This window comes from Chiloscyllium plagiosum, chromosome 11 (genome assembly GCF_004010195.1).
Source record: "Chiloscyllium plagiosum isolate BGI_BamShark_2017 chromosome 11, ASM401019v2, whole genome shotgun sequence".
Classification (NCBI taxonomy): Eukaryota; Metazoa; Chordata; class Chondrichthyes; order Orectolobiformes; family Hemiscylliidae; genus Chiloscyllium; species Chiloscyllium plagiosum.
The window spans coordinates 19,731,126-19,746,771 of NC_057720.1; the positions used below are offsets into that span (position 1 = coordinate 19,731,126).

Sequence of the window (15,646 nt, forward strand, 5' to 3'; positions counted from 1 at the left end):
GTCATCTGTAAACTTACTAACTGTACCTCTTATGTTTGCATCCAAATCATTTATGTAAATGACAAAAAGTAGAGGACCCAGCACCGATCCTTGTGGCACTCCACTGGTCACAGGCCTCCAGTCTGGAAAACAACCCTCCACCACCACCCTCTGTCTTCTACCTTTGAGCCAGTTCTGTATCCAAATGGCTAGTTCTCCCTGTATTCCATGAGATCTAACCTTGCTAATCAGTCTCCCAGGGGGAACCTTGTCAAACCCTTACTGACATCCGTATAGATCACATCTACCGCTCTGCCCTCATCAATCTTCTTTGTTACTTCTTCCAAAAACTCAATCAAGTTTGTGAGACATGATTTCCCACGCACAAAGCCATGTTGACTATCCTTAATCAGCCCCTGCCTTTCCAAATACATGTACATCCTGTCCCTCAGGATTCCCTCCAACATGTTGCCCACCACTGAGGTCAGGTTCACTGGTCTATAGTTCCCTGGCTTGTCCTTATTACCCTTCTTAAACAGTGGCACCACATTAGCCAACCTCCAGTCTTCTGACACCTCGCTTATGACTATCGATTATACGAATATCTCAGCAAGAGACCCAGCAGTCACTTCTCCAGCTTCCCACAGAGTTCTAGGGTACACCTGATCAGGTCCTGGGGATTTATCCACCTTTACTTGTTTCAAGACATCCAGCACTTCCTCCTCTGTAATCTGGACATTTTGCAAGATGTCACCATCTATTTCCCTACAGTCTATATCTTCCATATCCATTTCCACAGTAAGTACTGATGCAAAATACTCATTTAAACTCCCCTCCCCCCCCCATTTTCTGCGGCTCCACACAAAGGCTGCTTTACTGATCTTTGAGGGGCCCTATTCTCTCCCTAGTTACCCTTTTGTCCTAATGTATTTGTAAAACACCTTTGGATTCTCCTTAATTCTATTTGCCAAAGCTATCTCATGCCCCCTTTTTGCCCTCCTGATTTCTCTCTTAAGTATACTCCTACTGCCTTTATACTCTTCTAAGAATTCACTTGATCTGTCCTGTCTATACTTTACATATGCTTCCTTCTTTTTCTTATCCAAACCCTCAATATCTTTAGTCAACCAGCATTCCCTGCATCTACCAGCCTTTCCTTTCATCCTAACGGGAATATACTTTCTCTGGATTCTCATTATCTAATTTCTGAAGGCTTCCCATTTTCCAGCTGTACCTTTACCTGCGAACATCTGACCCCAATCAGCTTTCGAAACTCCTTGCCTAATACCGTCAAAATTGGCCTTTCTCCGATTTAGAACTTCAACTTTTAGATCTGGTCTATCCTTTAAACCTGGAGAAAGTGAGGACTGCAGATGCTGGAGACCAGAGTTGAAACATGTGGTGCTGGAAAAACACAGCAGGCCCGGCAGCATCCGAGAAGCAGGAGAATCGATGTTTCGGGCATCGACGTATCCTGAAGAAGGGCTTATGCCTGAAACATCGATTCTCCTGCTCCTTGGATGCTGCCTGGCCTGCTGTGCTTTAAACCTGTCAATAAAGACACAGCTCACTAGGAGCCAGGAAACTTTTAAAAATCACAGAGCTAATGAAATCCTTGCAAATTAATGTGGAATTTCTGGTTTATTGCTGAAACATGGGGAAAGAATGTAATAAATGCTTTTGTATTGAACACTGTCAGTTGTTAAAATTAAATTTGAGATCCATGATGCAGTAAGAAGGGTGATAATGGGTTAAACTCTTCACGCCTTGTGCATACACAGGACCTCACCAGTTTGTGTAAAGTATGTTTAAGATGATCTTTGCTTCGATCTAGATGCTTGTCAATTATTTTGAGAAAAAGGTTTTGTTCCTAACCGATATCTGTACTGATTGAAAATTAATTCTTTCCGTTTGTTATAGGTTTAAGTTTAATGGATGGTCATTAATCACTGAGGATATCAATGAATTATTCCAATTCTGCTTTTGTGCCAGTCCAAATAGCCCATATCCACACAAATAAAGATAATGTTATTAAATGACTCCATCACCGAATGTAAATGTAATAATGAGAATGAAAAAGAGACACCTGAAAATCACAATATAGTTCTCAATAAAACTTTAAGAAGTGTTTGACAAAAGTATTTATTTTGATCTATAATCCATGGTAGAAAAGATTTAAATAAATTGTAAAGGGACAGCATACATTCTTTGGAATTCCTGATTAATGAATTGTTCCAGTCATGATGCAGGAGTTGCACATTTGGTTGCAAAAGTCAGGGAGTATACCTGGGAGAGGTTTTCATCACGATAACGTCTGGTTAAGTAAGACATTATTTTAATTGAACAGAAAGATGGTAAAAAAGGGCACAAATTGTGAAGCTAATCATAAAAGTAATGAAAAGAAGAGGTAGAAATGATTCCTGCCAATGGACAGTGATTAGAATGTGAGATTCGTAACTCCAAATTGCTGTTGTAAGAGTCAGAGAGTCATAGAGATGTACAGCAAGAAAACAGACTCTTTGGTCCGACACGTCCATGCCAGCCAGATATCCTAAATTAATTCAGTCCCATTTGCCAGCACTTGGCCAAATCCTTCCTATTCATGTACCCATCCAGATGCCTTTTAAAAGTTGTAATTGTACCAGCCTCCACCATTTCCTCTGGCACTCCATTCCATACCACTCTCTGCATAAAAAGGTTGCCCCTTAGGTCACTTTTAAATCTTTCCCCTCTCACTTTAAACCTTGGCCCTCTAGTTTTGAACTCCTTACCCTGGGGAAAAGACCTTGATTATTCACCCTATACACAACTTTCATAATTTTGTAAACCTCTATAAGGTCACCCCTCAGCCACCGACATTCCAGGGAAAACAGCCCCAGCCAATTCAGCCTCTCCCTATAGCTCAAACCCTCCAACCCTGGCAACATCCTAAATTCTTTACAGAGTAAATATGTTGCTTGAAAAGCAGGAATAGTAAAGAATATGGAGAGTGAGCTTGGGTAAAATACAACAAAATAAAATGTTAGCCACAATATGACACAGAGGAAGGAGAGATTAAAAGCTGGAGAAAAGTGTGTACGTACAAGTGGTTGAGGAAGAAGCGATGTTGGATAATGAGATTTAAAAGGAAGTAGACGACTCCTTCAACTGCCATGGCAACAAGATTCTTGCCAACAAACTCCCAATGGAATGGACTAAAATAAAAATCTTCACCTGTAAAGCAAGGTTTAGCCCATTACCATTAAGCTCAAACGTTTCTAACCAATGAGAACAATTTTGAGTTCCAATCAGAATTAGAACTGTGCATAGTCTTAACCTTAAGGAGGAAGTATGTTATGCTTCGGCCTGCCCACGTAACGCACAGGATAAGAAACCTGTTGCCTAGCATCAGTTATCTTTGGACATGAAATGTGCACTGAAGCCTCCAATATGGTGTGTGGTGTTCACAGGCTCATTCTGTGTCAGAAGGGCAATGCATGTCACTCCGGTCACAGTCTCCAGGAATATTGTGTTTGCAGTACTCTGTTTTTGCCCATAGGCAAACTATTGGCTTATAAAGGAGGAGGCATATAAATTGGCCAGAAAAAGCAGCAAACCTGAGGACTGGGAGAAATTTAAAATTCAGCAGAGGAGGACAAAGGGTTTAATTTGGAAGGGGAGAATAGAATATGAAAGTAAGCTTGCGAAAAACGTAAGAACTGACTGCAAAAGCTTCTACAGATATGTGAAGAGAAAATGAGGAGTGAAGAGAAATGTAAGTCCCTTGCACTTTGAATCAAATGAATTCATGATAGACAACAAAGAGATGGCAGACCAGTTGAAAAATGGCTTTGGATCTGTCTTCACTAAGAAGGACAAAAGTAACCTTCAGGAAGTGCTCAGGAACAGAGGGTCAAGCATGAAGGAGGAACTGAAGGAAATCGTTATTAGTGCAGAAATGTTATTGGGGAAATTGATGGGATTCAAACCCAATAAGTCCCCAGAGTCTGATGGTCTGCATTCCAGAGTAATTAAGGAAGTGGCCCTAAAAATAGCAGATGCAATGGTGATCATTTTCCAGCATTCTGTAGGCTCTGGAAGAGTTCCAATGGACTGGAGGGTAGCTAATGTAATCCCACTCTTAGGAGGGAGAGGAAAAATGGGGAATTATAGGCCGGTTAGCCTGACATTGGTGGTGGGGAAAATGCTGGAGTTAATTATTAAGGATGTAATAGCTGAGCATTTGGAAAGCAGTGACAGAATCAGTTCTAGTCAGGATGGATTCACTAAAGTAAAATCTTCTGGAACTTTTTGAGGATTTGACCAGTAGAGTGGATAAGGCTGAATCAGTAGATGTTGTGTATCTGGGTGTTCAAAAGACATTTGACAAGGTTCCACAGAAGTGTTTAGTAAGGAAAGTTAAAGCTCATGGTATCGAAGGTAATGCATTAACATGGTTAGAGAACTGGTTGGCAGACAGGAAGTAAATAGGTCCTTTTTGGAGTAGCAGGCAGTGACGAATGGGGTGCTGCATGGTTCAGTGCTGGGACCCTTTTCAAAATAAACATTAATGATTTGGATGAAAGAATTGAATGCAATATCTCTATATTTGCAGATGACACTAAGCTGGGTGGTAGTGTGTGCTGTGAGAATGTTATGAGGCTGCAGGGTGACTTGGACAGATTGGCTGAGTGGACAAATATTTGGCAAGTACAAAACAGTGTGGATAAATGTGAAGTTATCCACTTTGGTGGCAAAAACAGGAAGGCAATTTATTATCTGAATGGCATCAATTTAGAAAAAGGTGAGGTACAATGAGATCTAGGTGTCATGGTGGAACAGTTGCTGCAGGTTGGTATGTAGGCGCAGCAGGCAGTGAGGAACGCTAATGGCATGCTGGCCTTCATAGCGAGAGGATTTGAATATCGGAGGAAGGATGTCTTGCTGCAGTTATACAGGGCCTTGGCAAGGCCACACCTTGAGTACTGTGGGCAGTTTTGGTCTCATAGTCTGAGGAAGGGCATTCTTGCTACTGAGAGAGACCACACTGATCCCCATGATGGCAGGACTGACATGTGAGCAAAGACTGGATCGATTGGGCTTGTAGGCACTGGAATTTAGAAGAATGAGGGGAGGAGGATCCTGTAGAAACATATAAAATACTGATGGGACTGGACAGGCTAGATGTGGGAAAAATGTTCCTGATGTTGGATAAGTCCAGAACAAGGGGTTGCAGTCTACGAATAAGGGGTAAGCCATTCAGGACGGGGATGAGGAAGAACTTCTTCACACAGAGAGTTGTGAACCTGTGGAATTCTCTCTCGCAGAAAGGTGTTGGGACAAGTTCATTAGATATATCCAAGAGGGAGCTGGACATGGCCCTTGCGGCTAAAGGGATCAAGGGGTATATTGGGAGAAGATGGGAGTGGGATCCTGAGATTGCATGATCAGCCATGATCATATTGAATGGTGTTGCAGACTTGAAGGGCCGAATGGCTTACTCCTGCAGCTATTTTTTATGTTTTGATGTTTATAACCAATAGCTGGAGGCTGCCACTAAAAGCAAAGGACAACATTTTGTAGTTAACCTAACCATGAACCCAGGATGACCATCTCATGACTTATTTACTGCCCACAGCAGGACAAAGCAGCCCGCTTGATTGGCAGCACATCCACAAACAACCATTCCCTCCACCATTTCAGTAGCAGCAGTGTGTACTATTTACAAGATGCTGTGCAGAGATTCACCAAGGCTCCTTGGGCGGTCAGTGACATCCACATCCCATGAATGAACAAGAAAGGAGTTCACACCGCATTAGAACCTGGAATTAAAATACTCTTTATCAATAAACTGAAGACTTACCAAACCTAGCATACACATCAGTCACTGCTTGATTCATGGCCATATCGACCAAACCTCTTCCCAGGCAGAAATGTGGAAATATAATCAGAATATTTTTCAACATTTTATTGAACAATTGCAATGCCTGGAACAGAATGGAAACATGACTGTTAGTGATAGACACTGGTTACAGACCAAACACTACTGAAAAAACAGACCAGGCTACTGAGTATCACTGTCATTTATTGCCATGTATCTGCGCCAACCATCCATTGCCCTGTATCGCTGCCAACTACTCAACATGTTGCATGACTGCTGATCATTACTCATGCTGATCATTACCAGCCATCCATTACATCGTACATCTGTCAGCCACTAAATACCATTTACCAGTCAGCATCTTTTGCACTTTATCATTGCAATCCATCTGTTAGTTTGTCCCACTGCCAATAACCTATTAGTCAATGCTGTAGCAGCTCATCTATTACACACAGTTGTCCATCTATTGCCCTCTTTCACTTTTAAACTTTGACAGAACAACAGAATTCTAATTGGCGTTAACATGTGTTTAAGAGCAAGAGGTTTTTGAGGATTCATTTATAGAACCAGCCAAGTGTTCACATTGGATGGAACTGGTGCACATTTAAATGGCAATCACAACTGGCAAAATATCCACAAGTGAAATGCAGAACCCCTTGTTTTATGCAGTGAGTGGTTAGAATCTGGAATGCATTGCCTGAGAGTATACTGGAGCTGAAAAATGTGTTGCTGGAAAAGCGCAGCAGGTCAGGCAGCATCCAAGGAGCAGGAGAATCGACGTTTCGGGCACAAGCCCCTCCCCAGGCTTGTGCCCGAAACGTCGATTCCCCTGCTCCTTGGATGCTGCCTGACCTGCTGCGTTTTTCCAGAAACACATTTTTCAGCTTTGATTTCCAGCATCTACAGTCCTCACTTTCTCCTGAGAGTACACTGGAGGCAGATTCAATCATGGATTTCAAAAAAGAATTTGATGATTGTCGGAAGAGAAAAGGTTTCCAGGGCTTTGTGGGTGAAGGAGGTGTGGGATTCAGGGGGACTAATTCGGTTGCCCTTGCAGAGAGCAAATACAGACATGATGGGCGGAATGATCTTCAGTATTGCACCCACTCTATGGTTTCATGATATTAGCTCATTCATCATTCAGCATTCACTTCTCTGTCCGATCAACAAATATGGTCACCAGATAAATTATCAAACCTCTTCCTTGTTTGACAAAAATGGTAAAACTAATGCATGATTCAGAGACAAATGAGAACCAAAGAGAACCTACCCTATTATTTTCAAACAACTCAAGTATGAAAGTGGCAGCACTGCCATTGATACCAATGAAGAGATTGATGCAGGACAGAGCCACATAGGCTGTGCTAGGAACACTGAAAACAAAGGATGCTGGGTACATCATGGGAGTCACTGCCCATCTATTAAAAAGAGAGATACAGGAGTTACACTGCTGGCCTTAACATTGAGAAACAAAATCTAATAAATGAAGCAAAGGTAGCAGAAAACATAGAGGAGATAGGCTGCTGAGATTGGTCTTACCCATAGAACAGCAACAAAGCTACGAATGCAGGCAGGTTTTGAGGAGAAGTGTAAGCTTTCTTATTGAAGCCAATGAAAATCAAGATCACCATCACCGTGGTTACTGAATAGTTACACTGAGAAACAAAAAGACATTCAGGTTTCATTTTCAAGACAATGTTACAAATGCTGCCTGAAAACATAACTCACAAAAGTGACATCAAAACACTTCAGCTCATATTCTCTCATGTTGAGGTCCATTGTTCTACCTAAATATTCTCAGGAAGGTTCAGCCTCTCCAGAAGGACTGGAAAGGATAAGATGTGACAAACACCTTTTCTTCTTTATCCATCAAACTGCAACTTCAAATGCCACAGCACGTCATTGCTCCTGTGCACTGATATCAGAGCCAAGATAAGCATCAAATTCAAACTGTGCATCTCAGAACAAATGCACTGGTGGAAAACTCCAATTATTTAATCAATTTATGTTTATTTGTCCACAGGATGTGAGCATCACTATCTGGGCTAGCATTTAATGCCCATCCCTAAATCTCCAGTAGGCAGTTAAGAGTCAACCACATTGCTGTGGATCTGGCATCACATGTAGGCCAGACCAAGTAAGCACAGCAGATTTCCTTCCTTTAACGACATAAGGGAACTGGATGGGTTTTAATGACAATCAACTGTGGTCACCATTAGACTAGCTGTTTATTCTTTAACTTACAGACTTTAACAATCTGCTTTGGTGTGATTTGAGCCCATGTCTGCTGAACGTTAACCTGGGATCCTGGACTAGTGGGTGGCACGGTGGCACAGTGGTTAGCACTGCTGCCTCACAGCGCCAGAGACCCGGGTTCAATTCCCGCCTCAGGCGACTGACTGTGTGGAGTTTGCACATTCTCCCCGTGTCTGCGTGGGTTTCCTCCGGGTGCTCCGGTTTCCTCCCACATTCCAAAAATGTGCAGGTTAGGTGAATTGGCCATGCTAAATTGCCCCTAGTGTTAGGTAAGGGGTAAATGTAGGGGTATGGGTGGGTTGCGCTTCGGCGGGTCGGTGTGGACTTGTTGGGCCGAAGGGCCTGTTTCCACACTGTAACGTAATCTAATCTAATCTAATCTAACTACTTTCTCGTGATATTACCACTATACCACCATCCTCCCCCCAAACTCACATCAAAAAGACTCCTTCACAAGGTCAGCATTCTATTCCTAAATTACCTTACAATCTGCAATTCAAAATATAGGTAAAAACAATGACTGCAGATGCTGGATTAGTGGTGCTGGAATATTCCTGATGAAGGGCTTTTGCCCGAAATGTCGATTTTACTGCTCCTCGGATGCTGCCTGAACTGCTGTGCTCTTCCAGCACCACTAATCCAGAATTCAAAATATATTCACAGTCTATTTAGTTCACTGATCCAATGCATGACAATATTCTATTTCAGAGGCACCAAACACATCTCAAAAATTGGATGGAAGGGATTTTCATTTGGTAGTCTAGAGCTGGAATATTGCCAAAAAGAGAGACATGTGCTGAAGGACTTCAGCTTTTTCCAATCAGGATAAATGCAAGAATTCCAAATTTCAAACAATCACGACAATTTATGCGGATTGGTTGACAAGTTGACTGTGAGTGACCAAGACATTGTCAGGAAGGAAGCAATGGGTAGATATTCCACACTCTCTGTTGTATAAGTTATTGAGATGATTTGAAATTTTGCATCCTTGCATTTGTCCTGACAAATGCAAGAAGAAAACTTCTACAACACCTCTTTTTTCTGATAAATATTGACAATTATATGCTCTTTTCCTTGGGATTAATTCAGATATTCCTCACTGGACCCTGTTATCTGATCTAAAAGTTAAAATCTTTTATTTAAATGTTTGGGCATCACAGATTTCCAATTCTACTGTGTTAATGAATAGAGTTATGCTTTCACACTAAAGTTGTAATACTAAATATCTCAAGATGGATAACATGTTATCGGATATTGTTAACCACATTTATTGTCTGCAAGTTCTAATTAACTACAAATTCAGTCATATGGCAAAATGCAACATACCATATCCCAGAGAAAATTAGACACCCAGTAAGTAGTAGGGCTCATTCCACTGACAAATTGCAGATGCTTAGCATTCGAAACTCTCTCCTGAATGAGGTAGAGCACAAAGCTGGCTGGGACAAATGACATGGCGAAGACCACACTGATTGAAATCACTGCATCCACTGAGGTAGTTAGACTGAAAGGAGGAACATCAGTAAATACGACGAAGCTCTAATGAGAGAAGCTAATATATAATTAATTTGATTGCCACAGCATGCTTTCAGAGGTTATGTTCCAAAGATTGTAAATCATAAAATTCATCACGATTGCAAATTGCTGGTGGTTAGGAGTGCCCGAGATTCTGATGAACTTACACAGTAACTTCTGAAAGTTGCTCCTTTGTGAGGTTGAGTGGGTGGTTTATAACAGTTATGCCATAGTCCTCTGCGTAATGAAGCTCAGGCAGGTTTGCTCGGAGAATCGCATTGTTGGCAACATTCATAAATGCTACTATGGCATGCCAGCCTTTGTTGTTGAACCATACCTGGAACAGTCCATTACAATGAAACATTAAGAGAGGCAGGGGATCCTTCAGTACCAAATCTGGCACCAGATTTTAGAATTCAAGAGTTCAAGAACAAAGTGACTTTTGAGACCACATTTACATTAGGGTCAGCATTTACCCATTGACTTCACATCCTGATTCATTAAAGCAGCTTTGAAAAGTGCGGCATAAGTTGGTGTGCCACAGTGAGAGCCACAAGACGCAGGTTATATCCTCCACTCAATTGGATATTTTCAATCTTGGTTCAGCAAAAGGAATGCTATGTAAAGAACAGCTAAACACTGGAGCACTTAAAGACCAAAGCTGCACACCTCCTGACAATAGGCTACAGAATAATGCTGGTAAGATGATTTAAAAATCCCAGGCGAGAGATCTGAGAAGTTTTCCACAGATACCATGAAGACGGGGCTGCCCTCTGTTTAAATGCTAGACCATTTTATTTTTTTCAAATTTCCCATGGAGTAAATGTTGCTGATTACATGTCAGTTTAGCTGGCTCAGATTCATGTACTGCACCATTCAACTCACTTGTTGGCTTAATACTTTAGTTATTGATTCATTCTTATAAAATGAATTGCAATGGCTTGATCTTTGAGCTCACTGAGATGAAGAACATTAATGCAAACAAAAACTGCTGGAAATCACAGTGAGTCAGGCAGCATCTGTGGAAAGAGAGTAAGCAAATGTTTCACATCTAGATGGCTCTTCATCAGAGCTTTTCTGACAAGCTTAGTTTGTTCTCTCTTCACAGATGCTGCATGACCTGCTGTGATTTCCAGCATTTGTATAATTTGCTTCCGAAGAACATTAACGTTGGGAAATGTAACATTATTTTTCACTTTGTCAAGCAATGAAATGATTTGTTTAATGGAATATAATATTGGCAGGGTTCTATAGTTTGGTAACAGATTCCATTCAGTGCTGACCATAGCTCAGCTCTTCATCATCAGTTAGAAATGATGCTAGGGAGGTTATGCCTCAGTTATATAGGGCTTCAGTAATACCACAGCTGAAAATGTGTTGCTGAAAAAGCGCAGCAGGTCAGGTAGCATCCAAGGAACAGGAGAATCGACGTTTCGGGCATAAGCCCTTCTTCAGGAATCTTCAGTAATACCACGTCTGGACAATATTCATCACCTTATTTAAGGAAGAATGGAAATGTGCTGAAGGCAGTAATTAAATTATGAAGGATTACTGGACTAATACCCAGAATGAGCTGGATGTCTTATGAGGTAAATTTGAATCTACTGGAGTTTATAAGAATAACAGATGACTTAATTGAAATACACAAGATCCTGGGAGATTTTCTGGACAGGGTAAACGTGGAGAGGATGCTTCTTCCTATGGGTGAATCCAGAACCGGGGGGGGGGGGGGGGGGGTCACTGCTTAAAAATCAGGGGTTGCCCATTTAAAATAGAGATGTGGTGAGTTTTTATCTCACAGAACATCATGATCTTTGAAACTCTTTGCTTGGAAAGGCAGTGGAAACAGAGTCTTTAAATATTTTAAAGGCAGAGGTGAATAAATTCTTGTTAAGCAAGGGCTTGAAAGGTTATCAGGGGTTTGCAGGAATACAGAGTTGAGCTTACAGTCAGATCAACCATTATTAAATGGCAAAGCAGACTCAAGAGGCTGAATGGCCTACCGCTGTACCTTGTGCATGTATAGTTCCAGGAATGGGGTATAATCCTTTAGACTTCAAAATGTACCAAAGCAGCTGATGATTAATAGGTGGAAAAATAATTACCACACACAACAATGGAAGTCCAAGTATATATACATATATTAAAATAACATCTAAGAAATATAAATTCTCCTGAAATAATAATGTTAGACATTTTAATTTACATTGTCATGGCTCCGGCTTTAGGACTCTACTTTGAGGGGCATGTATAGGATAAATAGACAAATATTTTTCCCTGGGATCAGGGAGTCCAGAACTAAAGGGTGAGAGGGGAAAGATATGATAGTGACCTAAGGGGCAACTTTTTCATGGAAAGGGTGATTTGTGTATGGAATGAGCTGCCAGAGGAAGTGGTGGAGACTGGTACATTTGCAACACTTAAAAGTCATTTGGATGGGTATATGAATAGGAAGGGTTTGGAGGGATATGGGCGGGGTGCTGGTTGATTGGGTTGGGATATCTGGTCAACATGGACGGGTTGGACCGAAGGGTCTGTTTCCATGCTGTACATCTCTATGACTCTATGACTTCATGATTCTATGACTCAGTTAAATATTTTCAATAATTTATCTTTCCTGGAGGATGTCAGATTGCAGAAACTGACCTTGACATTATCCTCAGTCTCCAAATGCTTCAGGAAAACATTCAGACTTCGAAACGTCATCTTTGTATTATTACCCTATTATGAAAAATAAACAAGTTAAACCATACGGATAAACTGCGAAGACTGTAATAGGCATGCTGTAAAGGTTTTCTGTCACTAGAGGGAGCCGTGAATACAGCCTACCAATTTGATATGATGCCTTTACAGTCTGCTCATGTGTACAGTACACTGTATAGAAGTTTAATACTCAATTGTCAGTGTTTTACCTGTTCGTTTGGATATAATCAACACTGACAAATATTTATTTTACTTGTATTTAAGAGTGACATTTCTATCCCCGAGAGAAGAAATTTAAACAGATTTAAAGATAAAAATACCATAATTCCACTTCTCATTAGAGAGAGACAAGGTGGGTGATGGTTTAATCTGAGGGTCACCATGCCTTAGGTAATGGCAGAGGTTGACATTAAGAGCTTCCCTAGTCACCTCAGCTCACGTGAGAAGTGAACCCATGCGGTTAGCATCACTCAGCATTGTAAACCAGTATCCAACTAACTGAGCTAATCAAACAACATCCTTTAGAGAAGGAAACTGCCATCCTTATCTGGTCTGTTGTACATGTGACTCCAGACTCACAGCAATGTGACTCCAGACTCACTCTTAATGCCCTCTGGGCAACTATGGATGGGCTAAAAAAGCTGGCCTGGCCAACGTTGCAGTCACCCTGTGAATGATTATTTTAAAAACCCTATCCCTCCTTCCACTGCTGATACTCAGCAGCAGCCGTGTATATTATCTACAAGATGCACAGCAATGACTCATCAAGGGTCATTAGACAGTACCTTCCAAACCCACAACCCCTATCGTCTCGAAGGACAAGGGCAGCACATACTTGGGAACACCACAAATTACAAGTTCCCTTCCAAGTTACACACTGTCCTGACTTGGAATGATATTGCCGTTCCTTCTGTAACTGGGTGAAAATCCTGGAAATCCCTTCCAACAGCACGGTGGGTTCCTGAAGCTGGCTCACTATCACCTTTTCCAGGTCAATTAGGGTTGGGCATTAAATGCCACTGAAATCACATAATGTGAATGAACAGTGGCTCAGTGTTAGCACTGCTGCCTCACAGCAACAGAGACCTGGGTTCAATTCCAGCCTCGGGCAACAGTCTGTGTGGAGTTTGCACATTCTCCCGAGTCTGCGTGGGTTTCCTCCCACAGTCCAAAGATATGCACATCAGGTGAATTGGCCATGCTAAATTGTTTGTAGTGTTAGGTGCATTAGTCAGGGGTAAATATAGGGTCAGGGTTGTTTACTCTTTGGAGGGTCAGTGTGGACTTGTTGGGCCGAAGGGCTTGTTTCCGCACTGTAGGGAATCTAATCAATAAAACAAACTCAGGAGGGAGAGAGAGAGAGACAGGTCTAGAGAACACATGCTACATGGGAGCTGACTGTACTGACATCCCAGGAAGCAAAGCACAAGGGAAGAGGAGGAGAGAGGATCAACTTTGCCCCAGTGATTCTGAGGGCTGAGCTTAAAGTCACATTGTTAAAGCCTGGGATTACTATCTTATCTTATTTTGTAATGTCCAGTTAATACTCAGTTAACAATCTCAAGTTCATTAATTCAGTCACGAGATTTGCCCCAAATACTTTGTGCAGTTTTATTCGTGCAGGTTTTGTATATTAAAGGAGAAAAACGTAATTTGGACTTGTGCTTGGTCATATACTTGCCTTGGAGGAAGTGTAAGAGGTGGAGGGGACAGTCAGGACACCATGTAATTAGATGAGTTTGGTGGACAATTACCTGGCATCAGGGCAGGGATAAGGGTGGGACTGAGCTAACACAGGCCAATTGAAGTAGCTCATGTCAGCCAATACAGTGGGTACTGTTTCCTTGCATGACTTGGCTCAGCAGGGTTGGGGGATGAGGGGAGCACAGAGACCTCATTGTCTCCCCCCTGCTCAGGGTGCCCCTCACAAAGGTGTTCAGGAACCTTTCCCTTTCCTATTGACCCCCATGATATCAGGGGATTGACTGAAGCCTCTCTGCAGTGCCCAAGTGCTGTCTGCCTAATCTTCCTGCCACCTGCTGCCAGCCCCTGGCATCGGTTTCCCAACAGCTGAGTTCAGCAAATTTCACCCTTTCGGCGAGATCCACTGAATTCTCTTGGGAATGGCCCCCTGCTGTGTGTCTGCCTCCATCCACTTGGTCTGCCACACACAGCTGTTGTAATGGGTTCAGCTAGTGCATCTGGATCTAAATCAGAACATGTTCCCTAATAGTGTCACAATGGGATCTCTATCAATGTGAAGGGACTTTCTCAATGAACTGGGCAGGATCTCAGGATGGCCTTGCTGCAATGGCATTGAGGAAACTGGCACTGCCAACAAACACTGGCATTCGGATCCTCTCCACACACCCTCATTTCTAATCCTGATGGCCCAAGAATTCATTCCTTAATGTTTAGCATTAATATGTTGTTAAGTGTGGGGATAATAAATATTAACTCATGATTTTGATTTCTGATTACTTATTTAATGATGTGGTGACAAGTGGTTAACCTATTCACTCTGCCTCCCAGCTAAGGCAAGAGGATGGGTCGGCTTCTCTGTCAGTTTATATAGTTTGGACTAGTTAATGTCCATCAGTTCATCAGAAATAGGCATCTGATAATGCCCAGATATGGGTCTAGGTTAACCAGCAGCTGCTGGATGACATATTAAGAGCTTGCCAAAGTTCTTTTAGTTCAAGCTCCTTTATTCCTCTCTAATCAGTTTTGAAAAAAATATGTGGAGTGTTGGTGTTTGACCACAGAGAATGGTCAAAGCCAAGATGACTCATCTATGAAAAGGAAAGCTGAAGCAGAGCAAAAGGAGGGAGGGAAGGAAGAGGATAGAACTCTGGAACTAATTCCAAATGGCTCTGGTGAAAGAGCTAGCAAACATGATGGGCCAAATGGTGTCATTCTGTGCTGTTCACCTTTAGGAACTGCTTCTTTGTTTGGGTAAATGCCACAAAGTAAAGCACACTAAACCAATCACAGCAGTCTGGACGGAGACGCAGTTTGCAATGGTTGATAATAAATGCATATGTGACTTACCCCAGTGACATTGAACATACGGCCCAACTTGGTGAAAAAGACATCGATCTGTTTATGGTCAATGTGTAAAACTGGAAGCTTTCCCCCTATTGAAATCCCACCGTATCTAGAACATTAAAACAACAGAACATCGAGCTTACAATTTGTGCTCCTCATTCTCCAAAATATGAGCAATTCCATCAAATATTTTCAAATCATTTCCATCTCTGTATCAAGACGTAAGCTCTCTCTTTATTGGAGTCCGACCACAGAACAGGACAATGTCCTTTGCCAATTATGAGA

At 41.9% G+C, this 15,646-nt stretch overlaps 1 protein-coding gene across 1 annotated transcript in view; it reads right to left on the reverse strand.

The window, feature by feature from the left end:
* The window catches only part of abca4b (ATP-binding cassette, sub-family A (ABC1), member 4b), a 150,764-nt gene that overhangs the window by 16,025 nt on the left and 119,093 nt on the right, over positions 1-15,646 (reverse strand). Inside the window, exons 34-41 of the mRNA XM_043698840.1 lie at positions 15,365-15,470; positions 12,257-12,331; positions 9,778-9,947; positions 9,422-9,599; positions 7,379-7,494; positions 7,110-7,257; positions 5,822-5,945; positions 3,063-3,192 (exon numbers count right to left, since the gene is read on the reverse strand). Of these exons, the coding sequence (XP_043554775.1) occupies positions 3,063-3,192; positions 5,822-5,945; positions 7,110-7,257; positions 7,379-7,494; positions 9,422-9,599; positions 9,778-9,947; positions 12,257-12,331; positions 15,365-15,470 (1,047 nt within the window). The remainder of the gene's footprint in view (positions 1-3,062; positions 3,193-5,821; positions 5,946-7,109; positions 7,258-7,378; positions 7,495-9,421; positions 9,600-9,777; positions 9,948-12,256; positions 12,332-15,364; positions 15,471-15,646) is intronic.